Source organism: Micropterus dolomieu, linkage group LG18, assembly GCF_021292245.1.
Source record: "Micropterus dolomieu isolate WLL.071019.BEF.003 ecotype Adirondacks linkage group LG18, ASM2129224v1, whole genome shotgun sequence".
Lineage (NCBI taxonomy): Eukaryota > Metazoa > Chordata > Actinopteri > Centrarchiformes > Centrarchidae > Micropterus > Micropterus dolomieu.
The window spans coordinates 5,547,242-5,570,303 of NC_060167.1; the positions used below are offsets into that span (position 1 = coordinate 5,547,242).

The window sequence follows — 23,062 nt, forward strand, 5'->3', positions numbered from 1 at the left end:
TTCCTATAAACACAATCCTCATATTTCAGGCATTTACAGAATGTTTATTCTATTTTATTCATTGTCTTCACCGTGCAGGTCGATCGCTTGCGCAGCGCATCTGTGAAGGGCATGTTCACACACGGTTCATCCACTCGCCGCTGTTATAGATTTTATAGCCTAGTTATATTCTAAACACAGCTTGAATTAAAATGCAGCATACAATTTACAATTTGTAGTTGCCACATGGTGAACTGCTGCCTTTTGGAAAACGTTCTCCATTTTAGAACAAAGAACATTTGTGATTGACATTATACTGTGACACACAGGAGATGTGTATGATGTGATGCTTCCTGCTTACTTTCCTAGCGTAAAAAGGTCAATCAGGACAATCAAAGGAGAGAAGTTAAGTGAGCCTGAGTCCAGTCTGTTTTAAAAAAATAACAAGAAAATGGTCCGAGCCAAGCCCAAATCGACTCTCTTAACCTCTAACTTCAAGGATTTAACTCCCTGACAGCCTTTTTGCTTTTGTGGCGGTTTACAGCAGCTTTGTCTTAACATGCAATTCACTTTGGCTGTTACCTTGTCAGAAACAACAAAAAAAGAAAAAACAAACAATGGGGAATCAAAGTTCAATTTGAACTCAATGTGTTTGTGTATCCCCGTAATTGATTTGGTCATTATACGACATGTTGCATTGCACTTTGGGATAGTATTCAAAAAATTGATACAGCAGGGATATAGAAGCTGTCATGTAGCTGTCAACAAATCTGGTCTGGAGAGAAGATGGATGATACCTACAGTATAATACATACTCACTTACAAACACACGTAACTATCAAACACTCACAAACACACATACGGGACACATATATAAATAGGGCACACATACTATACATACATTGACTACATGCTATGGATTTGCCTTTGACACAAAAGCTGTACTTGTGTGTTTGTTAGTGTTTTCTATAAGAAATGATGATCCCAACATCAATAGGTGCTGCTAAAATGCAGTGGAGCCAGAAAGACAATAAATTTCTCAGAATTTAAGGTAACATATTTTTAAATTGTAAAATATTTGGCCAATAGCAAACTTTTTGTTTCAACACTTTTATTTAGTGCATAATGTCAATATAATACTCACACATACATTTTTCAGTGTTACCCCCACACCCTCCCCCAAAAGCTCTGCAGAGACCAGATAATGAAGCATTTAAGTCGTTTTAGTTCTTAAAAGCTCTAATGTATTTAGTTAACCGTGTCCTGCTGACCTTAACATTAATGTCAACATTAATGGAAACTGGTGTGTGTGTGTGTGTGTGTGTGTGTGTGTGTGTGTGTGTGTGTGTGAGAGAGAGAGAGAGAGAGAGAGAGAGAGCGAGAGAGAGGGACTCAGAGGCAACCATTAGAATTGTCCATTGTTCAAGTTATGGAGACTAAAAGATGTGTTAATCCATCATCATCTGACCACACACACATTCAAACAAGCACGCACACACACACGCGCGCACACACAGAGCGCTGCAGCAGCATAGTTCAGATTAGTAATCCTGTCAAACACACTCAGCCATGCTAACGCTAATCCACAGAGGATGCTCCCCACAGCTGCTGACAAACTGTACCTAAAAAAACTAAGCCTTCAGGTCAACTCTGAACTAATAGACATAACCAGTGTTACATACATGGAGTTTGAATATGTGTACATATGCTTGAAATGTAAATTTCTTTACATGCAGACACACAAATACTGCCTCAAATATATATATGCAAAGGGGGGAATAGTTATTTGTATGCGTACACACACACATGCACCCACGCTCAAACAGCGATCTGTACCTATGACATGTACACACGCACAGAAAAGCAGCATTTAATATGCCGTTCAGGGCTGCTGCAGTGCGTCGGTAGCTAGGAGAATCAATCTTCTCTCCATTTGGATGAGATTATGTTTTTAATATCTCTGGTTTTACCCTTAATTCCTCCCTGATAATTTTATCATGCTCTCCAAGTAGGAGAAATAAAAAGGAGAAAAAAGTGCAGAGAAATGTAAAAATGAAAAAGATATTATAGCGCACACATACACACTCACAAAGCTTGTTTGCATTCAGGAAAACAAGACATTCTGGGGATTACTGTCTTTTGGAAGCAATCAATATCATCACCAGCCCAATGTTGTCACGATTACTAGAAGTACTAAGGAATTCCCATTTAATACATTGATCTATTCTGTATTAGTAGTGTAGGCAGTTTTTCCTTAGACATACCACTATAGGACAAAAGTAATATATTGCAACACAATATTTTACTTTCTCTAACCTTTACATACAGGACTTAAGTAAAGTAAATACCATCCTGCTCTTACACATAACTTAAAGTAATAGTGATCAACATTTTCAACACAGAAAAATTAAAGAGCAACAGTAAGCAAGAGTACTGTAATAATTAAATAAACCAGAACCTACATTGTTGAGGGAAAATATTTTAACAGTATATCCATGTCCCCCCAAAACATCCACCTCAGTGGTGCTGAACCAAAAGGAATACCTGAATAAAGACCAGAAGTGTTCAAACACAGTTCATCTCTCCTCTGCTTTACCCAAGAGTTCATTTCTAAGGTGCTGTATATTGACAACATACAACCTAGAACCTGACCTAGACTTTGAAACCAAATTTTATGTTATCCTACTCTGAAATGCTATTCTACCGAAGCTCCAAATTTCTGTGTATAGAATAATCTACCAAATGTTATTTTTTCCCCTCAGTATCAATAAGCATGTATTGTATAGTATTGCAGTATCTGTTGGTATCTGTGTATTTATGTTTCATGTAGCTACCAGTAGCTGTGTCCATGCCTACAGCAGTCCCCTGGTAGGGCAGCGTATCATTGTGAAGGCCAAGTGGTTGTAAATTCTGGTGTCTACAGAGACAGTCAGAGCAGTTATACCTCTCAGATCGATATTTAATGTCTCTCTCGCTTGCATGGTAATGGTATCTTCTGACCATTACCATGCAAGCCCACCCTACTCCCCTCTTAAACACTGCATGTATAGATGAGCACAGCTGTGTACAGCAAGAAATTAGGTTGATAAACAGATTGATTGTGGGTATACTGTAAGTTACCTGAGGATTTTTAGTTTTGTTGTTGTAGATACTGTAAAAGCACATCTGAGAAATCACATTTCACAGCAAATTTATTATTTTCTTTGTTTATATGTTAAAGATTTACTACAATATTTTTGAATTAAAACAATTTATTACATTTTATAAACACATTCTTCCTCATCTTGATCTTTCTGGACACATATTCGGTTGACCATGGCAACATTACCCATTATAAACCAATAAAGGCTATAAAGACCTTTTCATCTTGTAATGAATAAAGGGTAATGGTTTTAGGTAATCTGTCTTGTGAAAATGAAATGAAAAGTTCTGTAACTGCATACATCTAAGTCCAAACTTTTCAAGGTGACAATTTGATGTTTTTAGTCTTATCAACATTTCACAAAATAGGACACTGTGGCTGACACTTACTTAACAACAAGGGCGGACTGGCAAACCACCAGACCGCTAATTTTGTGGACTAACCCATTTTTTGATGTAACTGGTACTAAACCAGGTATAGTCTTTGCCACAATGTTCATCAAAAGACATTTGGGTCTGATCATTAAAGTAGCCCGATGTGAACACTGAGTTTTCAAGGTATGCTATGGCTATGGGTGTACCCTCAAAAACTCTAACTAAACTGTATTCAGGCAGTTCAGAGCAGTATTTTCTGTGGGTGATGGGAACTCCCTTTGGGGTGGACTTTTTCACTTTGCCAAACTATTACATGCACAAAAAAGATATATAACTCAATAAAGGACAGGGAAAAAGTCAAAAAGCATAATATGACCCCTTTGGGAGTTGCCATGAAAGAGAGAGAGAGATCGCAGACAAGGTGGATGCGCCGATTGTCCTACTCGCTAGCCATATTATCGCTGCTGCTTAAGTTGACAATTACCAGGCCAAAACAGTCCTCAGACCACCGGGAAATCTGTCAACTCTCCCGATGGCCAGTCCTCTAGTGCTTAACAAGTACTATTTCCTGCTCAATAAATATTCAATATAGAAGTGAACTGAATAAAAGCTGGATTGCTCTTCAACCTCCACATGCTATTAATCCATGTGGTGTAATTATCCTGTAACGCAGCAGGTAAACTGATTACATTTTAATTACACATTAAAACCGCTGTCTTCCTGTCCTTTATTACACCAGACAATTATTTGTGGTAAAGTACTGGCTACTGAACTTTATTTACTGTCAAGTTCCTAGGTGAACTGGTGTGAGATGTTGGAGAATTGTCCTGATAGACATTTCCATTTGAAAGATGAGTACATTAATTTGGCCAAACATATTGTTAAGGTAAGAGGCCCTCTAAACTCTAGTTTAGGGACCTGATATGTGCCAAGAAAATAATTCCCAAACCACCTGCCAGTGCTGGTGGAAAGACAGCAAGATGGATCCATAAATTGTACATACTTACGAGCCACCTGTTAGCTGACAGTGACCATACAACAATGAATGAAGCCACAGTAGGCTTCCATATTGGGTTTGCACAAGTTGTCACTCAATGCTATTTTGCTCTGACAATTTGCTTCATCTCAACTTTTAACCCCTTGTAGTGGATACAGTCTCATTAGATCACTTCTCCTCTGCTACGGTCAAAACCCTGTCAGAGTTCACCTGATTGGCTGAGCAGCTCCTGAGCTGGCCAACTGCAGTGTTAAATGGAGCTGAACCCATTGCCAGATGGGGTCCTCTACTGTTACATTATGAACTGTTGAACCCAATCAGCACGTGGGCCATGAAGTGTGAACAAATGGGATCACACTGTAAAGTGTCAGGTGATACACATTGTGGGACACCCAGGGGGGATTTAGGTTTAATATACCTGTGAGGCGATTACCAGGGCATAGACTACAGGGAAATACGTGAACTCATCACTTGCATGATCGCTTGGGCTCTCATGTAACTATAATGTTCTTGACAGACACAGACAAGCGCTTAAATTCACACTTCTACCTCTGCTGATTACAGGGCCATGGGCTATCAGAAAGTGTCCATCCTATCGGTTATTTTCTGATAGTGTTAATGGGATATGAAAACAACAGGCCACACACATGTCATGGCAGATTGTCTAAAAATTAATTCGTAAATACTTAACTTACTTAATACTAGATTCTATTGCTTGCAACAGATAGGTAAAATTTTGGGGTAATAATTGAAATATACAAGCTCAGTTGTATCTACAGTCTGATTAAAGATAAATTAAATCAAATAAATACACCTATAGAGGGATGGGAGAGCAAAAAATAGATGCTCCTTAATAAAAATGATTAGTATGATAGAATGATAGTAATTCTATACTAACATATAATTTCTAATTGTAAGACAGACACATAGCACATCAGTGCTATCAGAAAGACTCTCCTTACACCTCTACTCAATGTCTTTAAATCAAGATAATAAATCAGCTAGTGTGGTTACTCCTGAACAGTTAACTAAGAGTCACAGTTTTTTTGTTTTTTTTCTACAGTGTACATAAAACAATGAGGATCCACAGAATATCATGCTATGCACTGTGTTGAGAACTTTCAAAAAGGACATCCAAAGTATAACCATTTGGAACTTAATTTCTCTATTAAAATGTCTTTGTGATATCTCATTTCTATTGAAAACATGCAGAGAGAAAAGGCTGCGTTTTCATCTGCATTAAAGCGTAGGATTGAGAGTGACAGATGCATTTTCTTTTCTTTCTTTTTTTTTTTTTTTTTTAAGACCATATAGCTTGAAGATGAGGTCCGTGATTGGGTTACAAAGACTGCGAATGTGTTGTCATTGAAGGCATTCAAATTTTTTAAAGGAACATCTCGTCACTGCAGCCATTGAGGACTGCGGCAGCTATTACTGAGCATGCCAAGGTTAGGTGCTTAAGCCGTTAGCTCAGTGGATTCCACTGCCAACCTTGTATTGTTATTGCAGAGGGGGCGAGGATGAGAGAGACAGGGGATTAAACTGAACTCCCACGCAGCAGTATTACTCTATTAATCAGCTGTCTTTTTCTATCAAGGTTATAACAAGAGGCTGTTTGGTGTATGTCTGTGAGAGAACGTGCATTTAAGTGTAGGATCCCAAGGCCGTCCACTTGAGAGTTTCTCGTCTTTCTCTTTACAGTCTTCGTTTTTTTTCTGTATCTGGTTATGTGACCTTACTTTGATTTATCCTTCCACAGAGGTCGGCAACTATATTAATAGGTTAGTTAGTTTGCTTTTCTTTTCTGTTGAATAGAGCAGCGTTTCTTTGAGAGTTTAACATGTAATTTGGACTAGAGGTTGTGGTTGAGGAACACTTGACACTCTTTCAGTGTTAAAACACAAGATCATTTGAAAATATTTACTGGCTTCAAAAGAATGTCAAGTGGGCAGTGGAGATGCAGTTTTGTTCCGTGGACACAGGATGATTGTGAAAAAGACAACATGGACTGTACAGGTGTATAGCTCATTCTAAATGCTTTTTAAAGTTTGGAAAAATTTAGTAAGGTTGAGTAAGTAATAAAACGTTTTCCTCTTTTTTTTAAATTTTCTACACCTGAAAGAACATATTTAAAAAGGGAGAAAAATGTTTAAACTCTAAAAAGGCATCAAATATAAATGTATTTTAGCTTGGCATTAACCTTAAATTACTTGATTGTATCATCAGAGATTTATCATCAGATCATTGTTGAAATGAGAAAGTCTAAGCAGCATGCAGGAAGTAGAGTACATCCCCTCACAGCATTCAGAGGTGACACTCTCTCCGTCTTTACTTTTACCGTGCCTTCCTTCTTATCCACTGGCTGTACCTTCCCTCATTAGGTCTGTTGACAGTCAGCTCCTGGGCACTACATCAAACCATACACTGACAACAGTGCTCTTACCTGCCTGAATATGTATTGGTCTTCTGTAAAATCCACACTGCACACCAGCCTTGCATTCACCTTGCCCAAGTTTTGGTTTCTATCCCCTCTGTTTGTTCATTTGTTTTCCAACATGTTTTTATCCTTGTGTTGATTTGTAGTGAATTGTTGAGTGAAACAGAGCCATTTTCTATGTGCATGTATAGAGTTAAAACCTTGATGTCTTTCTATAACTTCTACATTTGTGCATTGTTTCTTCTTTGGTTGTTTTCAACTGGTTTGTAACCTGGAAAAAAAACACTTCCTTTTATCTATTTATCTTTAGCGTAGATTGTTTAATTTGAAATAGAAGATGAAATAGCTTAAATTTTTTAAGCAACAAGATTTTTTTTCCCCATGTCCATGGTCCCCGCATGGCTGTAATTCACTGTAAAGGGTTTATTCTATGTTACCTGTGCTACAGGATGTGATTTTCTATGATGTTCAAGGATGCAAAGCATTTTGCCAGTGGCGCCTCCAAATGAGTCTAACTGTTTTGTTCCAAAATGAAATATTCACATTTGGCAAAAGAAAAACAGCAAAAAAAGTGGTTTTCAGAAAATTTCCCTTTTAAAGTCTGAGTTCTCATAGTCTTTTGAGAAGTGACTGCTTAAATTGAAATTAATAATATCCCCTTGAAATTTCCTTTTTGGAACGAAAACCTTCACGCTAGTTCCTGAAAATAAACCATTTTGTATTTATTAGCATGTTGCTAACGTGTTCACCCCCCCCCCCTCCCCTCCCCAAGGATGTTTATAAGTTTGTATGGTCTTAACATATTGTGTTAATCAAACATATGGATGAAGTGTCCAGCATATCTTCACCTTGGGATCAAGCATGTCTAGTGTGTTAATGTTTGTAACTAACTAATATGTATGTTTTGTGTATATATAAGGGAGAGTATGTTTATCAAGGATGGCTGCCAAGGATAAACCATCATCTCTATGTTTCTGTGTATGAGTGTGTATTTATGTGTGTATGCATGCATGAGTGCCTAACTGTATTTGTGTGTTTGTTGATGAGTGTGTTTGAACCCATGTGTTTCTATTTGACAATATGTGCCTGTCTATTTGTTTGTGGTTGCCTACCGATGTGACTATGTGCATACCTGTGTGTGTGTGTGTGTGTCTGTGTGTGTGTGTGTGTGTGTGTGTGTGTGTGTGTATTTGTGTGTGTGTGTGTGTGTGTGTGTAGGTGCGTCAACCCAAGATTCAGATGCAATGGAGCCAGAGAAGCAGGTTGACAGCACAGTGAAAATGGCTGGAGTCATTGCAGGGATCCTGATGTTCATCATCATCCTCCTCGGCGTAGTCCTAACCTTCAAACGCAGGTAGGTAAAAAACCTGAAATCAGGACCTAGTTGCAGCTTAAAGGTGCTATGTGTAGCATTAAGAATAGTAAATCATCAACACATCAATTTTGTACGTTCACTGCAATTCCCTTAACCCACTGACAAGATAATCGGTAGCCTCTCTCAGACCATATTAGTTTGACCATATTCGCCTGGAGTTTTGAGTGGTATTGAGTTGCTTTGTGGTACAAAACAGGAAGAGGATTATTCCTTCACAAGAAACTCAACTGAAACTTTCATGGTTTCTGGTGACAGCAGGTGGTGAATAGAGCCAACAAATGATTAAAAAAACAGTTAAAAGACGCCAGCATTACAAGCACAATTGGCATTAAGACAGAGGCTACCAATCATCTTACAATAAGCACTTAGACAACTGTATGTGTTGATGAATATACTCCTACATTTAGCATCTTTAAACCATTTAACTGAATAGATTGATAGACAGACAGATCAATGGATATACCACAAAATTTGAATGTCATTAAAAAATGTTTTAATTTAACATGTCCTCATAGTTGATAATGTAGGCAGAAATTAAAATATATGGACAAACAGACAAACAGATAGGTAGGGACAGCTTTTAATTATTTTAACATTCTTTATAATGTGGGGAGAAGGTCAATATCTTGAGGTGAAGGAGATCTCAGAATGTTTAAAAAGGACGATTAAATCAGCATTTTAAATGTTTTCTGATTGTTAAAATTGTGAAGGCTACAAACTTCTTTTCATTTCTTAAGGCAATATAAAAGGTCAGAATTGTGCAGTAAGTCAGGAGGTGTATTTAATCCTTCCCAACGCTTAAAGGCAAAATTAATAATGTTAGGTGCCCAAAGTTTATATAATTGTAGTACTTTTTTTTCCAGTTAGCAGGCATACACAGCTTTCTGTGTCTTTGTTAACATGCACACTGGCTTGCCACCATCACCTGCCTTTCTTTCCTTTTACTTTCTCTAATTCATCATTTCATCCATTCTCCCATCCCTTTCTACCACACTCACATAATGCTTATACATTTTGTTTTGCAAGGACTCACATTTGTTTTAATTTTTTGGGTCATTTTTTATGTTTTTGTCGTACTTCACTTGAAACTTGTACAAAACTTTGCTGAGAAATCCAAAATAAAATCTTTAGTGTAGTGTGAATAGTGCAAATATAAAAACACAATACGTGCAAATGCTGTGCAAGTGCTTTCCAACAGCCACATTGTGGAACTTTGTGTGATGTTTGTAATTAGCATACTGCATAGCATAGCATACTGTAAATGCACTACAAAACTTAGACTAGAGGTACAGGAAGGTGTAAAAAAATTTTATTGTTCAAGTTGGATTTATCACATCTCATGCTATTATTAATACTACAACCATCAAGACCTTCCAGCACAGCCCATCTATCAAGCTGCAATTTTCATACTTACATGAATTTTGAATTACTCCACTTATGCTACGTTAACCAGCCACACTGAGAAAGAGAATCTAATCTAACTGAAATATTTTATGTAACAAAAATAATTTAAAAAAAGAACACACTATGGATCTGTAAATGTTAATAACCTCCAGAACAATCAACAACTCTCCAGAACACATTTTCAGTACTCTTTACAAATGACATTTGTTTTCTTTCATGGGTCACTATGTGGGAGTTGTCATGGTCAGCACATAGTACACTTTGAAAGGTCAACAAGATAATTTATAAGTGTTTTTATTCTGACCTTTTTAGATATGTCTTAGGTACATCAAACGCTGTTGTTATGTGGTTAACATTATCTAGTGTATAGCCTATGGTATGAATCGGCCTGACCTGGAAACTACCCCTGGGGAGAATCCCCCAAATTTCAGAATTTTTTTGAGCTAGTTACATTCGTATATATTTGCATCTTGGAACATAGTATACAGTACTCATAGCATTTACAAGCCCTGTTGATAGAAAACAGGGCTTTGTATTTGGTCAAGGAGACCAGGACACTGGACATTTGTGCAGCAAGAAAATAGTATATGTTCCAAGATACATCTATTCTATATCTTTCTGTAATGCCACATATGGAAACAAATATGGTACAGTGATATGAGGCCACATTAGCGTAAAATCACATATTAATAATACAATCAAAGCCAAGTGTATTGTTTGTTTTTCACCACAAACATGCAAAGTACTTGGGCCTAGTCATACACAACAAGGGATCATAACACTCAGTGCAAAGACATTAATACAGGGAGGGGAACAGGCTGATACTTTATTTCTAGCCTGAATACAACATTATAGCCATTTCAAGAGAGCAAAAGAGGCTGGGGAGTCAGAAAGGGCAGAGGGTCAGTTGGCAATGCTAATCAGAGGCTAACAGAGAATATCCCAAGCACCAAGAGGATAAAAATCTATCAGAAATGCCAGGAGTAACAAGATAGGTGTAGGTAGAGACTTCTGAAGAGGGTGCAGGTAGAGAATACAGGGGATGATTATAATGGGGAAGCGAAAGGAAAAGAGGAGAGGATGGAGGAAAATGCATGAGGTATTAAATATATAAAAAATGAAAACAAGGCAGCACTGGTTAACCCGGGGGTCAAATGGATATGCTAATCAGATGCTAAGTAGGCTAACAGGGCATAATATACATAAAAAGGCCAATTGGATGGCAAACACCACCATAGTGGATTTAGGAGAAAGAGGAAAAAGAGCGATGATGCAGAAGAAGGGAAAGTAAAGAAGTAAGCAGTTGGGATGCTGCTCAGATGTTCATATGAACTCAAGCTAACCCAGGCCATCAGTCAGGTTTAAAGATCTCTTACAGGTCAATTGGAGTCATGGGACACATGTAAAATTGAGATAGATAGAAAAGAAAAAGCCAAGCAGATATGGTAATGATCATGGCATAACAGAGAGAATATAAAGAGAGGAAATTGAAAGGAAGTTGCAGAGAGGAAATAGGAGTGAGAGAAAGTATCCAATCTAGAGAAGAGAGACACAAGAGAGAGGGAGAGTAAGGAAATACCAAAAAAGGTCGGGATAACATGATACTAAGAGATAGTGAAGGCACTTGAAGACAGAAGAGAGCAGACAAATATATTGGGACAGTGAGAGGTTTATTACCATATCATAGGCTGTTTTCTGGGATCATCTATATTTCATTCCTCACACTTTAGCCAGTTGTCCGGCTGGCAGAAAAAGTGTTTTCTAAATCTAAAGTGTTTTACATGCCTTTCAGAGCCCATAAATTATTCCTTGACAAAACTTTGACGGGAAGTGGAACACAACTCTCCAATTAATCTTTCAGAACTCTGTTACATGTGTTCCAAATGGACTTCATTTTTCAAGGAAAAGCCTTGCGATGTTGCTGATAATGTAATGTAAAAGTGAATAACACTGGACATTGCTGAAGTCTTAATGGGGATTTGATGTTTCTACAACCAGGTGGGCCCGAGGGCTCAAACAACTAGCACCGGAAGATACACTTTTCATAAAAGGGTTGAGAGGAGAATAGATGAATTATTAATGTCCCTAAAGCTCCCTACATACTTATTTAGTTTTTGTGTGATGCCAGTGAAGAAGCTCTCGACTAAGTAATTGAGAAAAGGTGATGTCTCTGAAACTTAAAATTGAAGGAAAATATGTTGTTTAAACTTTTTTCACCCCTATTTCCATTCATCCAAGCTCTTTAGAATTCTGATCCTGCAACCATGTTTTGTGATTTAAGTTTATGTGAAGCTTTTTTACTGCTTTCATGACCGGGTCAACCTTTAAAAAAAAGACTCAACCTTGATGGGCCTACTTGGTAGATAGCAAAAAAAAAAAAAAAAAAAAAAAGATAGAAGACAGCTCAGAAGTAAACAGCTCAAAGAAAAAGCAAACAAATTAAGATATATCAGCCAACAAGCAAATACATTTTTTGGATCAAGCCTGGCTATGTGAGGCACATCCAGGCATCTAATGCAATGCTTGTACTTCATGGCTTTTTGAAAATCTGCCTTTTCACATTATCCTTTGTATTCTGGCCTTAAATATACATTTGTGCAGAAAGTTTCAATCCAAACCTCATCCAAATGTATTATTATGGAGATTATTTGTATACTTATTACTACAAAACAGTGTTTAAATGAAACATTAACAATACATTAAATTATTCTTCGTAGTTCTTGTATTGGTACGAGTGGCATATAGTGCTTGTAGAGTATGATCAAATCCTGTCTACAAGTTTTAGCAGTCACTAGGCTTGTGTTTGATCAGCCAGCGACATTAAGCACTGCAACACTGGCTTATGGGCAAGGGGGTCCTGGGTCAACAGGAACTGATGATGTAGTTCATCAGCATATTCGTTCAGAAAGACTATCTTTCTGCCCATCAGTTAAACAATGACTGTTGAGGTTCTTGGAAAGAAATGACAAAGGGCTGTATCAAATTACTGACACTGACTGAAAATAACTCAAGTTGAACTGATTGGTCAGTTGTGAGGCAATGGCAAAGAAACCCAGCCTGCTCTGGCATGTAACGAATCATGATGTCGCATAGAGACTGTAGATGGAGAATGACTTGTTATCTGAATCGCAGTAGGCCTACCACGGGCTATTGATGCCGCTAGACAAAATTAGTCGCCACCAGATCTGTCTACACACTCTCTCACACACACACAAAGACATAGCACTCACACAACTATGGCTATAGTGGACAAGCAAATGTGGCATTCCAGTACAAATGAAAGAAAGATGTAAATGTACACACACACATGCAAAGTCACAGATGTGATAGGAGATTACACATTGGAGTAAATGTACATGCAAACACACAAAGATTAATCCACACAGCTACACACAAATACACATAACACATACACAAACAGAAGCAAATCTGAAGCACAGAATGTCCAATATTTTAATAGTGATGACTTTGTTGGTGTATTTAGCAGAACAGTTAGAGAGATCATGTGTGTGTGTGTGTGTGTGTGTGTGTGAGAGCGAGAGAGAGAGAGAGAGAGAGAGAGAGAGCTGGCAGTGACTGTTTTGGTTTTTTTCGTGGCTGGATGTAAAATACTGGTGTCATCAAGGTCAGTGTCATATCACCATCTCTTTGTGTGTGTGTGTGTGTGTGTGTGTGTGTGTGTGTGTGTGTGTGTGTGTGTGTGTGTGTGTGTGTGTGTGTGTGTGTTGACTCCCTGATATTGCTTATTAGGCATTTGAAGCCAAAATTGACTGGGGTAGAGCCATGGATTGTTACACACATGGACACACACAGATTGAGAAAGAGGGAGAACTCCAGATGGGTCTGTGGACAGAAATGGTTGCAAAGACAGACACACTGCTCTCGGCCAAGCGCAGACCAAAATGTTTTCTCATCTTTCTGGCTCTTCAGTGTCCTTGATAGTAACACTTCCTTTTTAAGTTCAGACTAATTTATTTCTGAATGCTTATGTGTAAATACACTCTATTCTTTCCCAGTATTACCAGAGCCTAAATATGTTTGCTATATTGTCTGCCAAGAAGAGAAGGCCACCTTAGATAGTGGATTGTTTTGCAAAGTTTCCTATAGCATTTTCATCAAATGGTCCTAAACAGTAAAACCATGTTGTTAGTACAGTTAATGATATAAGTACAAATACAGATGCACAGGGTTTGGTTTATGTATATTGCTTTTGCTGGTTGAGTAGCTGAGTGTGTGTTACCAAATTGAAACTAAGACCTGGACAGTCATTATACCTTAACAAAATTACGCTATGAGACAGTATTTAGTTATTCTAGAGAATAGGCATACTAAACAATGTGCTTGTGCAATGTAGCTCTCAGTTGTGAGTCATTGAGTTCACCAGATTCAACCAGATTTCTGACATGTTGTATATTAGACATCCAGATCCTGTAATCATTGTAAAGTAGGGTTGTCCCCAACTAAGTATCTCTATTCATTAATCCTGTACATTATATATATATATAATTAAATAGTCCTGTATACTGTACATTTATTTTTTACAGCATCATATGTAGATATTTATATCATAATAGGCTATATATTAACTTCTTGGGAGAAAACTGGTAGTTCTATGTAAAATCAGACATTGAGCATTCCCATATTGTCAAAATGGCTTGATCCTCGTTTTTGTAAAGATTCGACTGTGAGTTTGGCAGTCGAATCAGGCTCCTAATGAAGCATCGAATCTTCAACTCTTTGGGGTCACCTCTAGTGTAAAGGATTAGAGAAACCTGGTTACAAGAGCTAGATTTCCACTGGAGAAACTTAATTTCTTTACCACGGATATAATGTATATACTGTATATTATTATCCTAACAGTGATTTTACAAGTAAATGCACAAGGGAAGGTAACACAGTCACAGTTGTAGTTGCCGTTGGATGAAAGGAAATATCATAAGTGGCATCCTTTTATCAAGTACAATAAAATCTAACGTATAACTATAATTCAAACTGATCCTAAATTAAAGTTTAAATAAGTCAGCTGAAAGTTAGAATATGTGTGTAGTTAAAACACATTGCGCTGTAAGGAAAATTGTGCTTAAATGGTATTTTATAAAGTAGCTCAATGATTTCTTTATAAATTTCTTTCAGTTTGTTTTACCATGTGCCAAGTGTACGCAGATACAGAGCACCATGCTTTTGCATGAATATTGTACAAGAACATGTGCAAATTGTGCATCCATTGCTTTTCTGCTGGTCCATTCCAGCTTACCAATCACTCTCACTCTCTCAACAACATGTGTGTGTATGTATAACAACAGCAACCGTTACATTAATAAGCAAACATCCCATGGCTTCATATGATATTTTCTCCCTTAAATATCCTGTTGGTTTTCCACTTTCTTGAAACTATCTTAAATTCATATGTCACTAAATACTGTATTGCTGTTGTTGAGCAATGTACATCAGTCAAATGAGTGTTGTGATCATAAGTTTATGCCCCCCACTGAATAATCAAAAAACTAAATTTGTCCCTTTTGCTAAACAGAAAAAAAGTTTCAAGGATTTAATTGTAGCGCTCCTCACAATTGCTCAACATTCTACTATTAACTTTGGTGAAATGAAATCACTGGTTTTCTCTCTACAAGAAAAAAAAATTATTTAAGACAGTTTGACAATAGTATTTCACTATCATCAGTGATGACAGGATGTCTTCAAATTCAAAGACATAGGGTGAAATGTATTTTTTCTACTCAATATGGCTTTAAGCTTCTCTTTACAGTCCTATTGACTGAAACAACTTAATGTTTCTTGCGTCTCTAGACTTGTTTTCTTTGTAAAGTTTTTATGGGGCCCTCTTTGAGAAATTGAGAAACACTCTCTATCTTGATACATCACTTAACCCTTGCTAAAAATCTATTGACATCCCAGAAACTGGCACACAGTGGTGATTTATGCTGCAAGACAAAGTCTGCTTTTCAACCCATACGGGACAGGTCTGACCTCTTCACGGCTGCCAAAACAGATAAAGATTTGCCTATCACAACTCATTCCTGTCACAGTTCTCCTGTCACAGTTCTCCAGACATAGACACAACAGTGTGTGTTTTGCTATGTGCAACAGTTCAAACCTAATGTTAAAGGATTAGCAAAAAAGGATTGTGATTGTCACAGCCATGCAAAACAAAGAGAATGGGAGTACAAATGTTTCAGCGGTGAGTTCATTGTCTGTATCAGACAGCCATGACACTGGATATATGCCAGAAAATAATAAAATTACAGCTCTTTTTTGCCTACATGGATTCAGGCTGAGAACAAAATGCTGTAAGCAATTTTACCATAGCTAGTGAAAACAACAGCAATGCTGGAAAAGAGAGGCAGCAGCTTTCAGAGCTAGGTCCGCATTTTGCTTCGGTATGGTTAGTGTCAACCAAACAATAACAAAAGGGAATTAATTGAAAAATGAATTGAGGGAATTGAAAAAAAGATAAAAAAGAAAAAGATCTCTCAGGTTTTTCACCACAACCTTTCTGACTCAAGTCTCACACCCTTTAATGCCTTTCTATATCTTCCTGTTTCCTGTCTTTGCTCCACCCCTCCCTGTCCTGTCCTGTACCTGCCTTGCCCTTGCTCCGATAGAGAGATTCACACATGGAGAACTCTGAGCGTGGGGTATTGTATATTTACTTCTAGACATCAATGCATCCACTCCGTTCCTCACTGAGACTCTCACCTTGCCTCTTCTGGCTTTCAGTAGTTTTCCAAATGCATCTTATGACTAAGGCTACACCTGGAAAATGGATGTGGTATTTCCAGTATTACTGTGATTGAAAAGTTAAACTCCAGGGAAATAACATTCCCCAGTTTAGGCTATTGATCTTTTCTTTTTTTTTTGCTACCTCTCACTGTTTGAGCTCTTTAAAGAACAAGTATCTAATTTGGAATAAAACTCTAATTTAGCTTGGGGTAGCGCACACCTTGTCTTACCTTTTAACAGCAATAATGTGCTGACACCGTGTGCATTCAAGTTGTATTTGATGTGGTTACAAATCTCAAAATTGTTAAAAAGAGCCACAGTATGTGCTGGCCTAAGGAACAGTCAAATATGTTTTGGGAGCTACACATCCTTTTTCTGTAAGAGTGTGAAACATGAAAAACATAATACTTTAATCTCTGTGGCACTCGTGTAATTTTCTCCTTTAGCACTGAGAAACCACATGGAGTTTGTGCTTCTCTCGCTGTGATTTATCGCCCAGATCTGTGTCACTAAGTGGGTGAAATTTAAGTTTTCCTATTCCTTTGAGAATCTAATGCAAGCCATTATAGAAGTCCTCATTTATGCACTTGTTTTGCATCTTCACTGTATTAGCATCAGTTGCGTGTATTCATCTGTTTTCTGTATGATGGCTGAATTTTTATTGTAGGAAATAAGTGCAGTGATGTTTGAGCAAAATATTCAGGTGTAAATGGGACTTTTAAAATGGCTACATGTGATGTTTGAAATCATTATTATTTAACAGTGAGACAAGTTAGTTAATGTAAGATGCTTTTGGTAAACCTTCTCTGATATATTTGATTATTTATTTCAAGTCATCTGTGCATTTACATCATTATTGCACGTCATCTGTGGTTTCAGATTTATTTATTTATTTTGTTTTGTAAAAAGTGCACATTTAAAACAAATACCATGGCTCCATCATCTGTGAAGACTTTCATTGCATCATAATTTTCCTCTCATTGCCTCAGTATAGTGAGAGATGTTTGGATTGTCCGTCCAATACTTCCTTAGTCATTTGCTGTTGATGCATTGTCAATAATTATGTTGTTTGCAAAAATGCCTACACTTGCAGTCAATTTTCCATTAAAAAGAAAAAGAGAAAGTCAGACAAACAAAAAGATAAAGTGCTCCAGATTCTGCTGCTTTCTATAGTGGGAGTACGTTGGCATAATTGATTACATCTCTCCAAAATGCAAACAATCATAGAGGATTTTCAGAAGCAAGAATCAAGCCAGCCAGCCGCCCCCAATATTTGAAAAAAGGGATAAATAATTAGTGCAACTTTGTAGATCATAAATTATATGTTTGGCTTCAACAAATATAACAGAGTTGGGAGATTAAGAGGGAGATATGTGGTAATATCTTCCGGAATGAAATGTGACGGTTCACAAATATCTCCACCTACACTATCCTGAGCTCAAAGACAATCCTCTCAGTTCCCGTCATGGTAGCAATCGCTTTGGAGTCATATTTCTCTAATAAAAACCCAGCCTGCTTTTAAAGCTGCAAATCTTTGCACTTCAACCTGTATCTCTGTGAAATCCTTGGTTTGTAAATTTATGTTAAGTTGCGCTTTTTAATTTTAAAGAAGTTGTTTGACATTGAACATTACATTACATATATTCATTTAGCTGAGGCTTTTATCCAAAGAGACTTACAATTGCTATATATGTCACAGGTCGCACGCCTCTGGAGCAACTAGGGGTTAAGTGTCTTGCTCGGGGACATATTGGTGGATGTGTCACAGTGGTCACAGGGTCTCTCACACCAAAGCAATGTGTCTTATCCACTGCACCAGATGTGGAGGTCATGGTAGAATGGTTTACATTAACTAAACCTCACCTTAACCTCAACTAAGGAGGTTTTAGTTTAGCCCTGCCTTAACCTTAAGGGTCCTATCTTACAACCGGTGCCAGGTGTAAGTCCTCTTTTACACCCAGCACTAGGTGTAAGATAGGGCCATTGGAATGGAATCGTTTAAATGACTGTCAGCAGCCTTTCTAAACCTTAAAGTAAGAAAGTGAGAAAACACTCATACATTAATACAACACACACTAAAAAGATCACCTGGCAGACCCACAGTAGTTCATCATAGTTTATAACAAAACAGTGCATCGAAGACAGATGTTTCACAGAGGAGACAAGCACAAATCAAATAAAGTTTTTATATCCCATTGACACTTCTGTCCATACTCACACGCTCCCTTTCTCTCACACGTCATGATGCCCCGACTGGGGCATAATGTGATAATGCGCCATTCATCCACTATTTAAATAGCAATGCAGCAGTTGCGCACACACTTGGCTTTTAAAAGGAAAGGGGGATGACACTGATTAATTCATGTTACACACACACCTATGATTAATTAAGACATTAAACACAACACCTTTGCGCTTTGATCCTTACTTATTTAGTATAGTTAGTGGGATGTAAAAAGTGAAAAAATTAGGTAGATAGCAACCCGTCACTCCCTGACTCTACACATATGGACGTATGGTCAAGTGCCATTGTCATCAGTTTGTAACGCACTGGGGATCCCTATAGCATCATAGTTCAACACAGTGGGGGAAGCCCTGTAGCGTCAGTTTTTGACGATAAAGGTAGGTATATGATATTTAACAGAAAAGACTGAGTTAAGGAGGTGGTTGTGGTGGATGGATGGATTGAGGGCCAGAACCCAGACTTTGAACCAGGAGACCGGGGTTAGTTTCCTGTGTGAAACAAAAAGTCAACATTAAATAGTTTTATTTAGGCAAGTTACGTAAATTGACGTAAGTGACGTTAGTAAACTTACGTGTTAACTGACACACATAGTCATTTTAACCTAAACCATGATCTTTACCTAACCTTAACCTTGTAGTTTTTGTACCTAAACCTAACCAAACTGCAACGTTTCACGACTTTACGCGCTGTTTCAAAATGGCAATGTTTTGAAACACTAGCGTTTTATTTTGAAAGTCTAACCGTGGAGCCCTAAACGTCAATAAATACCACAAAAGGGGTACCTAGGTCGTTAAAAGGTGACGGCAAAGGGCCTTGACCAAGCGTCAATATATGATGAGTGGGGAGTGAGAATGTGTTGTAGATAGAATTGTTGTTGTTGTACACAAAAGACAGGCACCACAATTTGATTTTGTGAGCAACATTGCTCCCTGAGAACAGAGAATTTTAAAAATGCACAGCTGTGACTGTTGATTTATTAGGATCTAAAACCCATCCACTCGACCTCGTCTAGAAAGTCAAGAAATAAATAATGAATCTCCACACTGAGACAGCAAAAGGACACATGCTCTTTCCAGACAATATACTGCACCCTCAGGGGCTTAGTCTATGACAAGAGAACTGAGGCGATTAGTAGCTGATGTCAGCCCAGGGAATGGACTCCACTGCCCATGGTAGGCTCTTACAAGGCCAAGTGGTCTGAAGTGTACGTGTGTGTGTGTGTGTGTGTGTGTGTGTGTGTGTGTGTGTGTGTGTGTATTTGCAGTGGACTTTCAGTCTCTAAACACACACACACACACTCACACACACACACACAGACACACACACACACACACACACACACACACACACACACTTGAGAGTCCTGAGTGCTTCCATGCTGACAGATGCTAAACTTGTACTTATTCACAGATAATTTGGCAGTGTTAACACACACATACATACCCACACACAGCTGGACTTGACCCCCATTCCGCAGATGTGACACATGGTTGAATAATGGACTCTGCTGCTTGCTGAGATAAATGCTTGATGGTCCACTTACGGCACTGTTATAATGGGTGATGGCCTGCCATTTACACACGTACACACACGTACACACACACACACACACACACACACACACATATATATGTGCGCACAGGTAAACTGGTACATGGAACAAGAATGTTTAAAGAACATTCCATTATTTTCAACCTGGGACTTATTTCCACGGCTCCCGTCCATTTCTGTTGGTTATAATAACATTTTATTCTCCACTTCAATTGATGAGACCCGGGGATGTTCTGAGAGTCACAGCTGTATAATGCTATCTTAGTAAGCTGTCAGACAAACAAATCAACAGTTAAATCCACAGTTAAAGCCAAATTATTTTGAGGTAAAAATGAAGGTGAAAACACCTTTATCATTTTGCTGCTTTGTAAAACTACTTGTATTTTTTAACTATAGTAAAATGAGGGAGTAGCTCTTCAAAGTCTTTGGTAATAACTTGACATTTTCCTTTTTAGATACTATAAACTATGGATTTGTATACAGAAAATTATTCAGTACATTGATTTTCAACAGATTTGTATCATAATGACGTAATGATATTGTATTATTTTTTTACAAAATTCACCTGCCCAAATTTACAATTCTAAGCAAATTGTTTATCCATATAAATATGAGACAAAAATAAACTGATAGAGTTCTTTAAAGTGTTCATACATAAAGAAACTATTAACATAGCAAAACATTATATTAGATAAATATGCTCATCTTCAGCAACATAACTTGACTATGGAAATTTACTAAGACTTTAATAGATAAGAAATCTTCCTTCCACAGATAACTCACAACATGCTCTACAGTTAGTGCGTGTGTGTGTGTGTCAACATTTGCACATCTGTGTTCTACCCATCCCATCGATTGAATTGGCTGTAATGAGGTGCTAATAAGCCACACTGGGAGCACGTATGTGTAACATCTTTCAGTAAAGGGCTTCATATTCACGTTTGTATGTTTGTGTACATATGTGACTGTATACATGCCAGCCTGTGGGTGAACTTCAGTGTGCAGATGACAGATTGTCGGCCTGCATGCATGTGTGGATGAGAGAGAAAATTTGTGTTGTTATGTAAGATATTTTTATCCAACTCACTCTTTAGGGAAAGGAACAGTAGTCTTTCATGACACACTATTCATATATATAGGTATGATAAACTATAGCCATCATATCATTGTTGAAATATGTGTGCGTGTGTGTTTGTGTGTGTGTGTGTTTGACTAGGTGGTGGCCAATTCAGCCAGCAGAGAACTTTGATAAGTTATAAATCACATCCATGTTGAAGTGTTTAGCGTTTGGTGTGTGTGTGTGTGAGAGAGAGAGATTATGTGTATTTTCAGCTGATAGTATTCATGTAAGCCCATGACAAACTATAGCCATCATATCAGAGTGAAAATGGCCGTGTGTGTTTGCAGCATAAACCATTCATGCAGAGCCCCGTTGCTAACCCCCAGCCATCATATCAGAGTAGAACAGCATGTTTGTTAAGAAGAATAACACTGCTGCCATTTTAGAAACTTTTTTTCCAGTTTTTTATTTCCCATTATGAACATGTTTGCATGTGAATTAAGGTAGTTGTATTAAGTTGTATATGGCATTACTTTAGTTTTATTGTATTAAAACTATTATTAAATGTACAATATTGTATATTTGATTAATAAATCAAAACATTTTTATCAAATAAGTTTCATAGTTTAATGTGATTCAACATGATTGGATGATGTCCAACTTGCTGTGTCTTTCCAAAAGCTTTTAAAAGCCCGTACACAATGCTATTATTTCTTCCTGAAAATTATCCTGGTTCCTTCTGAAACAGGATGATTGAGCATCACATTAGACACTTGCAGCAGGGGCCTTCAGAAAGTGGCAAAGCCACCATGAATTGTTGACACCTCCATAACTTGGCCACTGATGGAAAGATCCACCAAATGCGCTTGACGTTTGAGTCCACTGTTACTATTTTGGCCCGAAATAATGCAGATCGGTGCAGGAGCTGCATTTGAACAGGCAATAGGCTTATAATTACATTTATTTAAAGTAAACATATGATGGATTTCAGGTTTGATTGGATACTCTGTCAGATTTTTCACTTTTTCCATATCACACTTACTTTAACTTTACCCTGCACACTGTGTGCACCAATGTTCACTTGAGGCAGCACTGTGACAGTCGGTGTCTTAGATTGGAAGTTCTCCAGGATCTGCCTGCTACATGAAAAATTGAATAGCAAATATTTGTTAATAGGTTTATGCCATTTGAGCTGAAGTAATTTGTACTCATCTCATCTCCTAATTGCAAACACTTGTGAGCAGTGTAGTGTTTAATTATAAACCAGGAGAGGTGCTCGTTCTAGAAATCTGCACCAAGCATCAGGTACAGTACAGCAGATGACTTTTGGTTAGGGTGATATGGTCACACATTTCAATACTGTGCATCCTTGAAGTAAATTTGTTGGTGTCTGGTTCTGATAAATATGTCCCAACGCATAAACTGGAAAAAGATATATATAAATTCTCAGCCTGTCTTTACGCCAAGTGCCCCTAACTGGAATGTGCACCGAAACTGAGATCCAGATATGAACATTAAAGTCATGCCCGCGTGGAGATATACATAGAAACACACGTAAAACAAACCAATAAATACAAATACATTATCATCATAATCCTGACAGATGCATCACCACCTCTCTTACATGAACCTTATCTCTTACTCTGTCTGTCTCTCTCACTCACTCGTACACACACACACATACACACACCTGGTGGAGTGTTTTTTCTACACTGTATTAATATTTACGACCAGTTTTAACGGCTGTGGCTTTTACAGCT

General features: G+C 37.7%; 1 protein-coding gene across 1 annotated transcript in view; it reads left to right on the forward strand.

The window, feature by feature from the left end:
* Positions 1–23,062, forward strand: part of ptprt (protein tyrosine phosphatase receptor type T) — a 334,210-nt gene that overhangs the window by 221,248 nt on the left and 89,900 nt on the right. The window contains exons 17-18 of the mRNA XM_046028632.1: positions 8,148–8,283; positions 16,329–16,361. Of these exons, the coding sequence (XP_045884588.1) occupies positions 8,148–8,283; positions 16,329–16,361 (169 nt within the window). The remainder of the gene's footprint in view (positions 1–8,147; positions 8,284–16,328; positions 16,362–23,062) is intronic.